This window comes from Mandrillus leucophaeus, unplaced genomic scaffold (assembly GCF_000951045.1).
Source record: "Mandrillus leucophaeus isolate KB7577 unplaced genomic scaffold, Mleu.le_1.0 Scaffold1017, whole genome shotgun sequence".
Taxonomy (NCBI): Eukaryota; Metazoa; Chordata; class Mammalia; order Primates; family Cercopithecidae; genus Mandrillus; species Mandrillus leucophaeus.
The window spans coordinates 104,343-116,227 of NW_012098288.1; the positions used below are offsets into that span (position 1 = coordinate 104,343).

Sequence of the window (11,885 nt, forward strand, 5' to 3'; positions counted from 1 at the left end):
TAAAAAAAAAAAAAAAAAGAAGTGCCTCACTCATGCCTGTTGAACAGATTCCAAGGGTGCCGTTGTAAAGGGCCTCGTTCAAGGGTGGCAACTTTGTTCGTGATTTTGACTAACGTGACCAAAAGAACACCCAGGTAAGTTTTCTACCATCCCCAGTACCCAAAAATACCTACTAGCTTGTGGGTCTCGTTCTTATTAGTGGATGCCACCAGGACCAACAACAATTAATTATACCTGGGATATCTCCTCATAACTATACCTTGGATACCTCTTCGGTTTCCTGTTCAGGTGGCCTTGGCATTTATCCTTCAACAGTCCGTCGTTGGTCTGCCAAAGTGGGTCGTTCCATTGTGACACCAGGCTTTGTGACATTTTCATCTTATTGTACCAACTATTAAATTAACTAGGTAGTGTTCCAATCTCCATTGAATATGCAGTCCTGCTTTTGCTGAATAAGGTTCTGGGACTTGGGAAGCTTACGAGGCAGGTAGGAGTGGATATGCCCCACTGTCATGCCTTAAATACTTAGCTATGAGTGGGGATAGCCCCTCAGGCAGCAGTGATGTTCTGTGGCACAGCAGCAAAATGTCAGTACCTCTGTTGCACTCTGCAGTGAGAACCATGGTCACCAGCACCCAACATGGCCCAAAGGGAATGGTCCACATGCAGATCAGGACATGAGCACATACTCATCACGGGGTCCTCATTTGCCCGGACACCTTCTGATGTCTTCAGTTTAATTTTTTTCTGACAGGACCTGGAAATATTTTCAGGTGGATTACAGCATATAAAAATCCCAGAGAAATCTGAATTCCTTTTTTTCACCTTTCACCTTGAGAGGAAAATAGGGCCAGTAGCCTCTGGTGGAGACCTTGGCCCTATTCCTAACTGTGCCGTTCAGACAAAGACATTTGGTCTATAATGTGGCTTAACCAAACAATTACACCAACTGGGATGCACAAAACTTCCCTGGCCTTTTTCCATGTCTCTTTTGTAGAGAGTGAGCCTCCTTTTCTGTGACGGCCCTTTTTGTTGATTTTGGTTCCTTCCTAGATGCTTCTGGGACCACTGAGAGTATCTTTCTTGTTTCATTTTGAGTGACTCAGGGTCCATCTGATTACCCATGTCCTGAGCTCTCTGGCCCTAGGAATGAGCAGTCATACAACTGTCTAACAACTAGAGAACTGTGTACCCCATTCCTATTTCCACATTCTTTTCTCTCTATCTCAATTCATAAGCCAGGTGATCCTTATTAATGGGAGGAGGACAAATGTCCCATTTATCCTCTCTCTTCATTAAACATCCATCTGCATGTCCAGCCCTTGCATCCCCAGGCTGATGTCTCTGTCCTGGGCCAGATACTGGAGAATATTTTTCCTCCAACTTTACCAATAAGCCATGGTTCTCTCAGATCAAACCTACTCATTGCACCAATTTTGCCAAGAAAGTTTGCTGTGCACAGGTCACCAACTTACCCAAATCTAGTGAGACACAACACCCATGCACAACCAGTTACATAAAGTGAATTATTACTTACAGAGAGTCAGCATGAGAGAACACAAAGCTCCCTGGGCCTGATTGACTCCAGGCCGTGCATACCCCACAAGGACTGCAGCTGAGAGACCCTGCAAAGCAGCCCACCCTGGGTTTTATGTCTTGGAATCACATGACACACTGAGCTAGTCTTGAAGGAATTACTGTTTCCTGTAGGGACAGAAACAGAGACCAGGCTATACTGGCCAATCTTGCCCTCTCTCAGAATATTACATTTCCAGAACATTCTACAGTTATTCCTGAAAATTACAAGCAAGAAAGGGAAGGATGCTGGGTTGATTCATGACTAAATGGAAACTGTTCTGCAAATACCAAAGTGAAATCATAACTCAGTATTTTTATGACTGAGCTATTTCACTTAGTGTAATGTCCTCTAGTTTCATGCATGTTGTAGCATGTGTTAGAATTTCCCTCAATAATATTCTATCGTATGTATATACCACATTTGGATTACCAGTTCTCTCCTTTGTGAAGATGTGAGTTGCTTCTACCTTTTGGCTATTATGAATAATTCGGTTCCAAATATGGGCAGACTAATATCTTCTCAAGTTAATGTCTTCAATTAATTGGGTATATGTCCAAAAGTGTAATGGCTGACTTATATAGTATTTCTATTTTTAATTCTTTGAGGAATCACCATATGGTTTCCCATAGAAGGTGGGCCATTTACATCACCACGACAGTGTCCACAGCAGTTCCAAATACCTATATTCTTATCAAGGCTGGTCAGTCTCTGTTGGGAAAAAAAAAATCTCCTAATAAGTATCAAGTGGGGTTTCTTTTTATTTTTCTATGGATTAATAATGAGCATCTTTTTCTATGCTAGTTATCTAATTATCTCTAAATAGTCTTCTTTAGGGAAACATCTATTCATGTACTTTTCTCATTTTTAATCAGGTATTTTATTTTTATTGTTGACATGTAGGACCTATGTTTGTACAGTAGATATTATTAACCACCATCGGATATATGATTTACAAATATTTTCTTCTATTCCACATGTTGCAATTTCACTGGGTTGATTATGTATTTTGATGCACATTTTAAATTTTTATGTAGTCCAATTTATTTTTTTTCTTTTGCCTGTATGTTGGTGTTAAAAGTGTCAGTGTTTAAATGTCTATAAATACTGACTTACTATACTGAGGAGGTCACACTAGGCCATCTCTCTGATGGTGGAGCTAAGAATTTCACACTCTCCCATTTTGTACCAGGGGACAGTGCAGATACGTGAGAACCCAGTGGTTTTGCCGAGCTTATTTGTCTTGCATTTTTGGTGACATGGGTAGTTGTTCACGTTGGCTTCCTCTGGCAGGTCCACCTGGAAAGCATTATCTTTAGCAAGAAAAAAGGAGGGAGTGAACGATGGCCCTATGGACTGTGTATATTCCCTGTTGGAAATGTCAAATCCATGACGCATAAAGGGATTTACTAGAGATATTAAATTCCCTACAAATTGTTGAAAGGCAGTAAGGAACAGGCTCCAGGCAAAGACGCTAGAACAATTCCAAGAATGGCACTTGGAGCGCAGGCTGGGGAGGAGCTCCTGCTGCCTGAAACTCCACATTCAAGCTGTCTCCTGCAGAAAAGAGAGCAGCTCTTCTCACCACTGTCCCCAGAAGGACAGCAGCTCTACTATCAACTGCTAGAGACCTGACCCCTTTCTCTGCAGCCCTGCCTGTATTGATTACATCTTCATTTCAGTCTCATGCAGATTCATCTGTTTTCATGCGTACAGGTGTTATTTCTGCCCAAGTGCAGCCTGTGGCTTTCTATCATAAATACATATCTTTCTACACTTCAATTTCCAGGCATTACTAGCACCAACTGCAGCATGCTACAACCTAACATAAAGATTTTCTTTACAAAGAACATCATGGTACCCACATAACATTGTCCTCCCCAAAATGTGGGGAAACTCCAATCTGTTCAGCCCAATGCCATCTAGGAAAAAATGTTCTTGTCTCATGAGCCATTAATTTGTTTACTTATTATTTAATTTGTGGTCTAAATTGTAAAGGTGACTAAAAATAGCACTTTGTTTTTTTTTAAAGAAAGAGTGTATAGAAAAGATTAAATTATTTAACACACATATATGAATGACTCATTTCGTTATTGTCAACAGCTTCTTTCATATTTATTTTATTCTCTAGTTTCTGGAAATACTTTTTCTATGGTAGCATCTGGAAAGGCTACTCCTCATGTCCTTGGCTTCCTAAGACCCAGATGTGGTGAAGAATGCCCATTAGCTGTGTTACTACACAGTGGTTTATGATTGAAATGAGGGAGAGAAAGTGCCTGATCTCACTCAAATGTGCTCATTTTCCTGAACTGGGTCACAGCCAGGCAGCACAGTCCTGTGGGCACTTGCCACATTTCTATCACAATATCTTCACTTGCCACATTTCTATCAACATGAGCGTGTCTTCCTTCACTGTGGAAAACACAGGGTGGGCAGGGTCAAGGAATAGCAAAAGGAGTACTTGGAGTTGCCTGAGCTTCCACACTGGTTTCTCCAAATGTTTTCGATCCATTTAATTTATGATAATAAACACCTTTCTGCCTAACCAGACATAACTGCTTTTCTCAGATCCAACTGATTCAGTGATAAAACTATAGAGAAAAATAAATACAGTTTTCGATGTTTAAGCTGACCAGGAGGCTATCTCTGGTGTTTACCCCTCCATATTCCACTATGCGTTTCATCTTCCCTTTGCCTCACTGGGGATCCAAGTGCAGATAATGCTTCATATGTCTGTGATCCCTAGAACTTCATCCTGATGACTGTTGAAATAGTCTCTGAGTTTTACCAGTGGAAATTACAATAAATACAAATATTCCAGAAGGTCCACTAGGGTCCACATTTTCTGTACTTCCTCTCTAAAATATGTAAAATCAATTATGTTTGCTCTTGCTTTATATGGACTCGATCTATGGCCCAAGCACACAGTCTAAAACCCTTTGTTGACAATTTGTCCAGTATTGTATTAAGTCTAAATGGTCACATGTTTATCATCTCATTTCTTCCAATTTAATGGAATAATTGTTATGTCAACTCTTTGGATTAAGAACCATCAACCAGTCCAGCACAGTGGCTCACATGTGTAATCCCAGCTCTTTGGGAGGCAGAGGTGGGCGGATCATGAGGTCAAGAGATCGAGACCATCCTGGTCCATATGGGAAAACCATGTCTCTATTAAAAATACAAAAATTAGCTGGGTGTGATGGCGTACACCTGTAGTGACAGCTACTTGGTAGGCTGAGGCAGGAGAAAAGCTTGAACCCGGGAGGCAAAGATTGAAATGAGCCGAGATGATGCTAATGCTCTCCAGGCTGGCAGCAGAGCAAGACTCCATCTGAAAAAAAAACAACCGTCAACCAGAAAACCACAGCCCTGAGAAAATAGAAATCGAGTGTTTCAAGGTGTTCAGTTGGCATAACAATGATGAATCTACAGCTCATTTTCAAGATAAAAATACTCTGTTTATGGGAGTAAAAGCAACAATCCCACTGAGTGTTTCGGAGCCTCCACCTCTTCTGAAAGCATAGCAATTCAACAGCACAAGGGTTTGTGTGCCAACTTCGCTTGACTAATAATGAGTTTTTCCCTATCTATAGGGAAAGCTGCACCTGTGCACATGACAAGAGCATGAGCTACACTTTGCTTCACTTATATTTTTGAGGTAAACAGCTTGCTTGATCCAAATCCATATTATGGATGAATTTCCTGACACTGATAAAAGCACTTGGAAAATCCTCAAGTAATATTTTATACAGAAACATAACCGAAAAGAAAGGCAAATTCATCTGTAGGAAAATAACCACTGCCCTCCTCATGTTACATGAGGTCCACTAGAATCACCTGATACCAGCTATTAGTCTGAGCCCTAATGCGTCGTACAATGTTAAGGGTTCTTCTTGGCAAATTAGGTATTTATAAGAGCCGGTAGCCCTGTAAGTCTCAGTTAGTTGCAACTCATATTATTGAGTCCCCACTGGGACCTCCACAACATTGGTTCATGATACTCCCTGAGAAAGCTGGGAAAGGTGACTGACTGAAGTCCAAGTGTTGAATCATCCTCATTATTAAAAGCCCCTGCTCACTAATGGCATTTCAATTAATATTCAGTTGGAAAGCATTTTCTTTGATTATGCCTCATTTTTGAAACATCTAGTCATAGATCATCCAGAATGGCTTTGTCTGCAATCATCCTGTTGCATTTGTTTTGAGGCCTGATGATCTGTCAAAACCAACAGCCAATATGATTAAGTTGCTGTTCTCTTGGCAATGTGATCATCAGATGTAATCCTTGCAGTTTACCTGCTGTTACAGTTTTTACATTTCCAGGGCTTCCCTGACAATGGCACTGATGTGACTCCATCCAGCATCCATTGCTGTGAGAACTCTATTTGGCATATCATCGTTGTGGGCATGAACATAATGGAGACTTTCATAGGATGCCATGGTTAATATTCAATATTAGTCAAAATTTGTTCTAGTCCTAACCTGGGAACTCTACTTAGTTGGAAAAATATTATAGGTAAGGACAAGCATTTGGTAGAGTTTTAAAATAAAGAATACAAAGAAACTTTCTTGGCAAGAGCATCAACTATATGTGGTGCACAATGCCATTTTTGTATGGAATGTAACAAAGATTATTTAAATGTATATGAATACTATATATATTTGTAGCCAATATTTTACCAAATAAATGTATTTTCACTTCTATGTATATTATATACATATATGCACATTTTTCCATAAAGTAAATTTTAATTTTTTATACTGAAATACTAATTAGTTTTAATTTTGACTTTTATTTTACCTTAATAACTTCATAATTTCATTACTAAATGTTCACATTTATACCACCAATTTAAGAAAAATATATTTATGTATATATAGGTAAAGGTGTAAATACTGTATTAAGAAGCTTTCATGCATTAGTGATTGGTAACTGGTTAAATATACAGCTCAGTGGGTGATAACAGGAAACATTTGTTTTCATGTTCATGGGTGCTCATGTTCACAATCATCTGGCTGATCAAGGAAGGGCTCAGCTGAGTGGTTTCTCTGAAGGGCACTGAGCTTGCCTTCAGTCTATAGATATCAATTTTCTGAGGACAAGGCTGAACAGCAGTGAGTACACATGACACAAGATTCTTGTGGCAGGTCTGAGGAGTCAACAACATCTCAAACCAAACTGCACAGTTGAATTTAAGCCCAATAATTTCTAACATAGTTTCACACATTTTAAATATATTCCCTTACTTCAGTGAGTACAAATTTTCAAGAAAATGTTAACTCCATTTAATTAAAAAGGTGTTTGATCATTCCATGGACAAATAATTACGCTTTCAACCTTTACAACCTTGAAAATATTTGAAAACGTAAATTTGCATGAAGAGGAAAATAAAGCTGGATGTGTTTTCAACATGTGGCTTTAAATATATTTTTTTAATGGCCTCATTGGGGAAGAAATCATTTTAACTTATGTAAATGTTCCTTTTTGTCTCTCTTTTGTTCTGTAGAGTTGTCCAATAAGAGGTCCTCCCATGAGATGTGGAAGTCAGAAAAGAATGACTCAATATTCTCCATTGGTACTTAAGACAGACACAGGGACAGAGGTGAGGACTGGAGAAACATCTGGAAAGATGCTGTAGGAAGCTGTCAGCATCATAACACCCACCCTTACACTTCCACACAGGATTGAGGACCACATGGTTAGAAAGCCCATAATTAGGGGCACATGCATTCTCTTTTCTGAGGGAGCACCAGAGAATCCTGCTTCTAATATCTTCTTCATGACTACTATATCCTTGGCTTTGAAAGGTCATAGTGGGAAAGTTAATCATAGGAATTGGATAATTCTTGTCATAGCCAACAGAGCCAAGAAACCAGGAGGAAAGGCACTCAGGGTGCAAAATATTGTTTCTAGAATGCAATTGAAATAGGCCCTATTATCCCATGGAACCAATGTTTATGGATTTTTGAATAAATATAGATATTGACCCCTTCCCCGGTCTTAAAACTCAAGATAGTTACATTTGTCTTATCTGAGTTCTTTCTTCAAGAAGCCAACCATCAGGCCTCCAGATACCATCAAGGAGCTGAAACTTACATATCACTGAAACAGGATAGTGAGATCCTTCGCCCATTATGATTGCCTAACTGACCTCCTGCTTCCTATTGACCAAATTATCTTCCTTATCCCTCCCTATTTCCTGTTTTCCCACATTTCTTCCCTGCTCTATAAACCTCTAACTTTAGTTTCTCCCGGACATATATTTGTGAATGGTGTCCCATCTCCTTGGCTGCAGCACCTGATTAAAGCCTGTTCTTGGCAATACTTGTTGTCTTAGTGATTGGCTTTCTGTGTGCTGAGCAGCAGGATCTTCACTAAATCCCTGGCATTTCAATAACAAAGTTTTCTGCAAGCTTCACTGCTCTGGCTTATTGTAACCTGAAATCAAATTTACCCACAACTTCTGAGATAACTTGATATTATTCTAGGATTCACTTTGTCCACCACTGCTTATCAGCCTGAGCTTGACAGCTGCCAACACTTCTTCGTGCCAATGAATTTTCTCAAAGAGCAATAGGTAATATTTTCCCTTTTTCATAAAATGCTAACATTCTCTTGTTCTTCGAACATACTGAAGACCATTGAGTTTTCCTGTATGTCCCATATGGCAAATATTTCTTTGCAGGCAAAATATTAAATTTAGAGATTCATCTCTCCATTTTATTTAGACTTCAGTAGTTTAGACTCTAATTCTCTGTATTAAGACAATTCCTGCTTAGAATATCTATAGTGGCTTCTTCTGTGTTATTTGAATTCCAAACGAAGCCATAAACTAGACTCCTCAGGTGTCATGATTTCTGTCTTTATTAACTCAGGAGAGGCATTGCTATATCTGTGCAGCTGGGGCTGAGAAAGAGAAAAGAATTCGGGTACAGAGGTGACTTCATGTCTCCCTCTAGCGACACCATCAGAGTGTGGCTACATCTGAGGAACACTCTCAGCCCATGGAGGCATCAGGAGGAGCAGCTGGGGCAGTCCAGCCTCACATATCTGCTTCCCTAGGGGTTTATGTTCGGGTGTGTAACACTGTGGGAGGGGCACTGTTATACTGTTGACAGTAATAAGTTGCAAAATCTTCAGGCTGCAGGCTGCTGATGGTGAGAGTGAAATCTGTCCCAGATCCACTGCCGCTGAACCTTGATGGGACCCCACTTTCCAAATTGGATGCGTAATAGATCAGAGGCTTCGGGGCTTTCCCTGGTTTCTGCTGATACCATGCTAAATAACTGCTAATGCCCTGACTCGCCCGACAAGTGATGGTGACTCTGTCTCCTACAGATGCAGACAGGGAGGATGGAGACTGGGTCATCTGGATGTCACATTTGGCACCTGAGGTTGGAAACATAAAAACAAATGTCCAAATAATTAATCATGTAGTAAGAGAACTTCCCTAAAAAGGCAGGCAGTACTGAGCTCACTGGCTTAGGTAAACTTCTAATGTTCCCCTTCCTTACCTGAGAGCCAGAGCAGCAGGAGTCCTAGGAGCTGAGCGGGGACCCTCATGTCCATGCTGTGTCCTGACTGGGTCTGACTCCTGCATGAAGCATGCCCAGCCTATTAATAAGTCTTCAGGGCAGGAGGATGTGTTCTGGGAACATGCAAATGAGCAGGGGACAGGGCAGGCTGGGCACAGCTGCAGGGCTGGCTCATCTCAGTAACTCATCACCAGCTCAGTGTCCCCAGGTGTCCCAGGTAAGACAATGGTAGCACAAATTTGTCTGAAGAGATATGTTTGTACTGGGGACTATTTTGTTATGAGAAACCTTTTTTCAGGTTTTTTTTTTTTTGAATATTTGAAATATTCCTCAGGAACCGATGGAGTAATGTATTTCATTAGTGTGTGGGGATTATTTAGGAAAATATTCTTGTTTGTAGGAAACACGTAGTACAACGTTAGATGGTAGGATTCTTAGGTCTTCAAAAGACTCTTGCATGATTCCAGTTAGTGAAGGGGATAAGTGAGCTATACTTGCAAAATTTCTGTGAGTTTAACATTGTTGTTTTCTAAAAACATTAAAAATAAAATTTATTGACACGATGATATATATATGTATTTGTAAGTATTAGGTTAGTGTTATGCCATTATTCTTACCAGTATAAGATCAAGCAATTTACTTCAGATATGCTAAGTTGATACAGTGTTTCCTCAATGCATGCAGTGCTCACAGATCCACCATTTCAAGAGCTACAGGTCTCTATAATACCCGGAGACTAAATGGGCTGCACCTTATTCTTGTTTTGGGCTCCTCCATAGTCTACCCTCTTTTCTGCCATTGAGTATTATTTCTCAAAGTTCTCCTCCTTTAGTGAGGGTGGCCACTGCACGGGGGATGTCCCTGCCATGCACCATCAATGCCACTTTCCTCTTTTAGATTTTATCAGTGACTGGTGATATCATCCTGATGCAGACACAAGCCTCCCTGTTAACATCTTTAGGAAAGAGACACTCAATCTTGTATCAAGCAATTGCCTTTTGTACATGGAAAAATCAGCTGGATCCAGATGAAACCGTACACGGGTTTACACTCGTTATATCTCATCTCTCTAATGTACCCAAAAATGTCCCAGCCTGGCTCAATAGCAGGGGAAGTGGATCCAACTACATCAGCTTTAGTGGGCTGCGGCCTAGGGCTGTACAAAATTTTACTGATGCCTGAATAGGGAAGCCAAATCACAGTGCTGTAGCCTGTGCACAAACCTTTCTGCTGCATTGTAAGCTGCCTGAATTTTAAGGGAATTTGCTGATATTGGGAGAAAGGAAAAAAGTTCCATTTGTCCTCTAAATGTTTGCTGAAAATAAATTGACAAAATGAAGAATAATAAGAGAAAAGGCAAACAAAATTCATTTGAAGTGCAGCAGGATATCATAGCAGGGTGATTACCCAGATAATTCAGTGAGATCCAGTTGATTCTAGGGAAGAGGGAATTGGGAAGTGCAGGCAACCTAGAGAGAATAGATGAGAATAGAAGTGCATCTTCAAAAGAACAGGTAACAACCTGCCTGGATAAAGTATCAATTCCCAGTCTCTTCTATTTTTGATTCCTGTTTTGTGTTAATCTTCCCTGATATAAAAATTCTCAGGAAGAATTTTTCTTGACAATTGGTTTCCTTCTGGAGAATCTGCTTTTAGGCAGATAAGGGATATTTAGGAAACACCTTTTTGTGCATTTGCTGCTTTCTAAATACTGTGGGTTTTACATATCATCATACAAATGCAGCATAGTTTGAGATGTTATTTACTGGATTCATTTACTTACAACCCACCTGCCAAGATGCAGTTCCAGAGAGATGCAGCTACAGACTGAAAGAGCTGTTGACCCCTGAACACTGTGGAGGTTGGGGCACTGAGCACTGGTGCAGTTGAAAACCTGTGTAGAACTTTTGCATTTCTAACTTAAGTACTAATAGCTTACTTTTGACTGCTAGCCTTAGTGATAAAATAAATAGTTGATTAACACTGTGTTTAAGTTATTTATATGATATACTCTATTATTCCAATAAAGCATGCTAAAGAAAAAAATGTTACTAACAAAACTATAAAAATGAGAAAATATATTTGCAACTTATTAATTGCTTGCTCACAGGTGACACACACAGAAGAAAATATAAGTGGATCTGCAAATTTCAAACCCAATTTATTCAAGGGTTAACTGGGCCAGGATGAATGTAGCAGTCCCCATCTGTAGTCTAGGGCTTTCCACTTTGCTGTACCTCTGCTCACTTAGAATGGCAGTATACATGTCTTATGTTCTTTACGGTCTTGGGCAGAGAACTCTGCCTGCATGCATTGCTGGCCAAACGGCCTGGAATGTATATCACTTAGAAAGTGCTATGATTTGACACTGTCCTCCAGAATCCATCTGTTGTAAAGTTAATTCTCAGTATAATGGTATTGCCATGTGGGGCCTATTGGGATGTGTTTAGGTCGTCAGGGTGGAGCCCTCTAGTGGAATACATTAATATCACTATAAAAAGGGATTAAAAGGCTGGGATCTCTCTGTCTCTCTCTCTCTCTCTCTCTCTCTCTCTCTTCTGTTCCTCTGTCATGATAAACTATGGCCTTCCTTCCTTTGAAGGACCCAAAACTCCTGGACTCATCTTGAAAATGGAGAAAGCAGACCTTAACCTGCCCATGCCTTGATCTTAAATTTCTCATTCTCCAGAAATGTGAGAAAATAAATTTCTGTTCTTTATGAATTGTACAGTGACAAGGAATCTGTCATAGCAGCTTGAAATAGAACAAG

The 11,885-nt window shown here is 40.0% G+C and overlaps 1 protein-coding gene across 1 annotated transcript in view; it reads right to left on the minus strand.

Moving 5' to 3' along the window:
* Positions 1–9,169, minus strand: part of LOC105537019 — a 43,894-nt gene extending 34,725 nt beyond the window's left edge. Inside the window, exon 1 of the mRNA XM_011976505.1 lies at positions 9,095–9,169. Within this exon, the coding sequence (XP_011831895.1) occupies positions 9,095–9,149 (55 nt within the window). The 5' untranslated portion in view covers positions 9,150–9,169. The remainder of the gene's footprint in view (positions 1–9,094) is intronic.
* Positions 9,170–11,885: the final 2,716 nt, after the last annotated feature.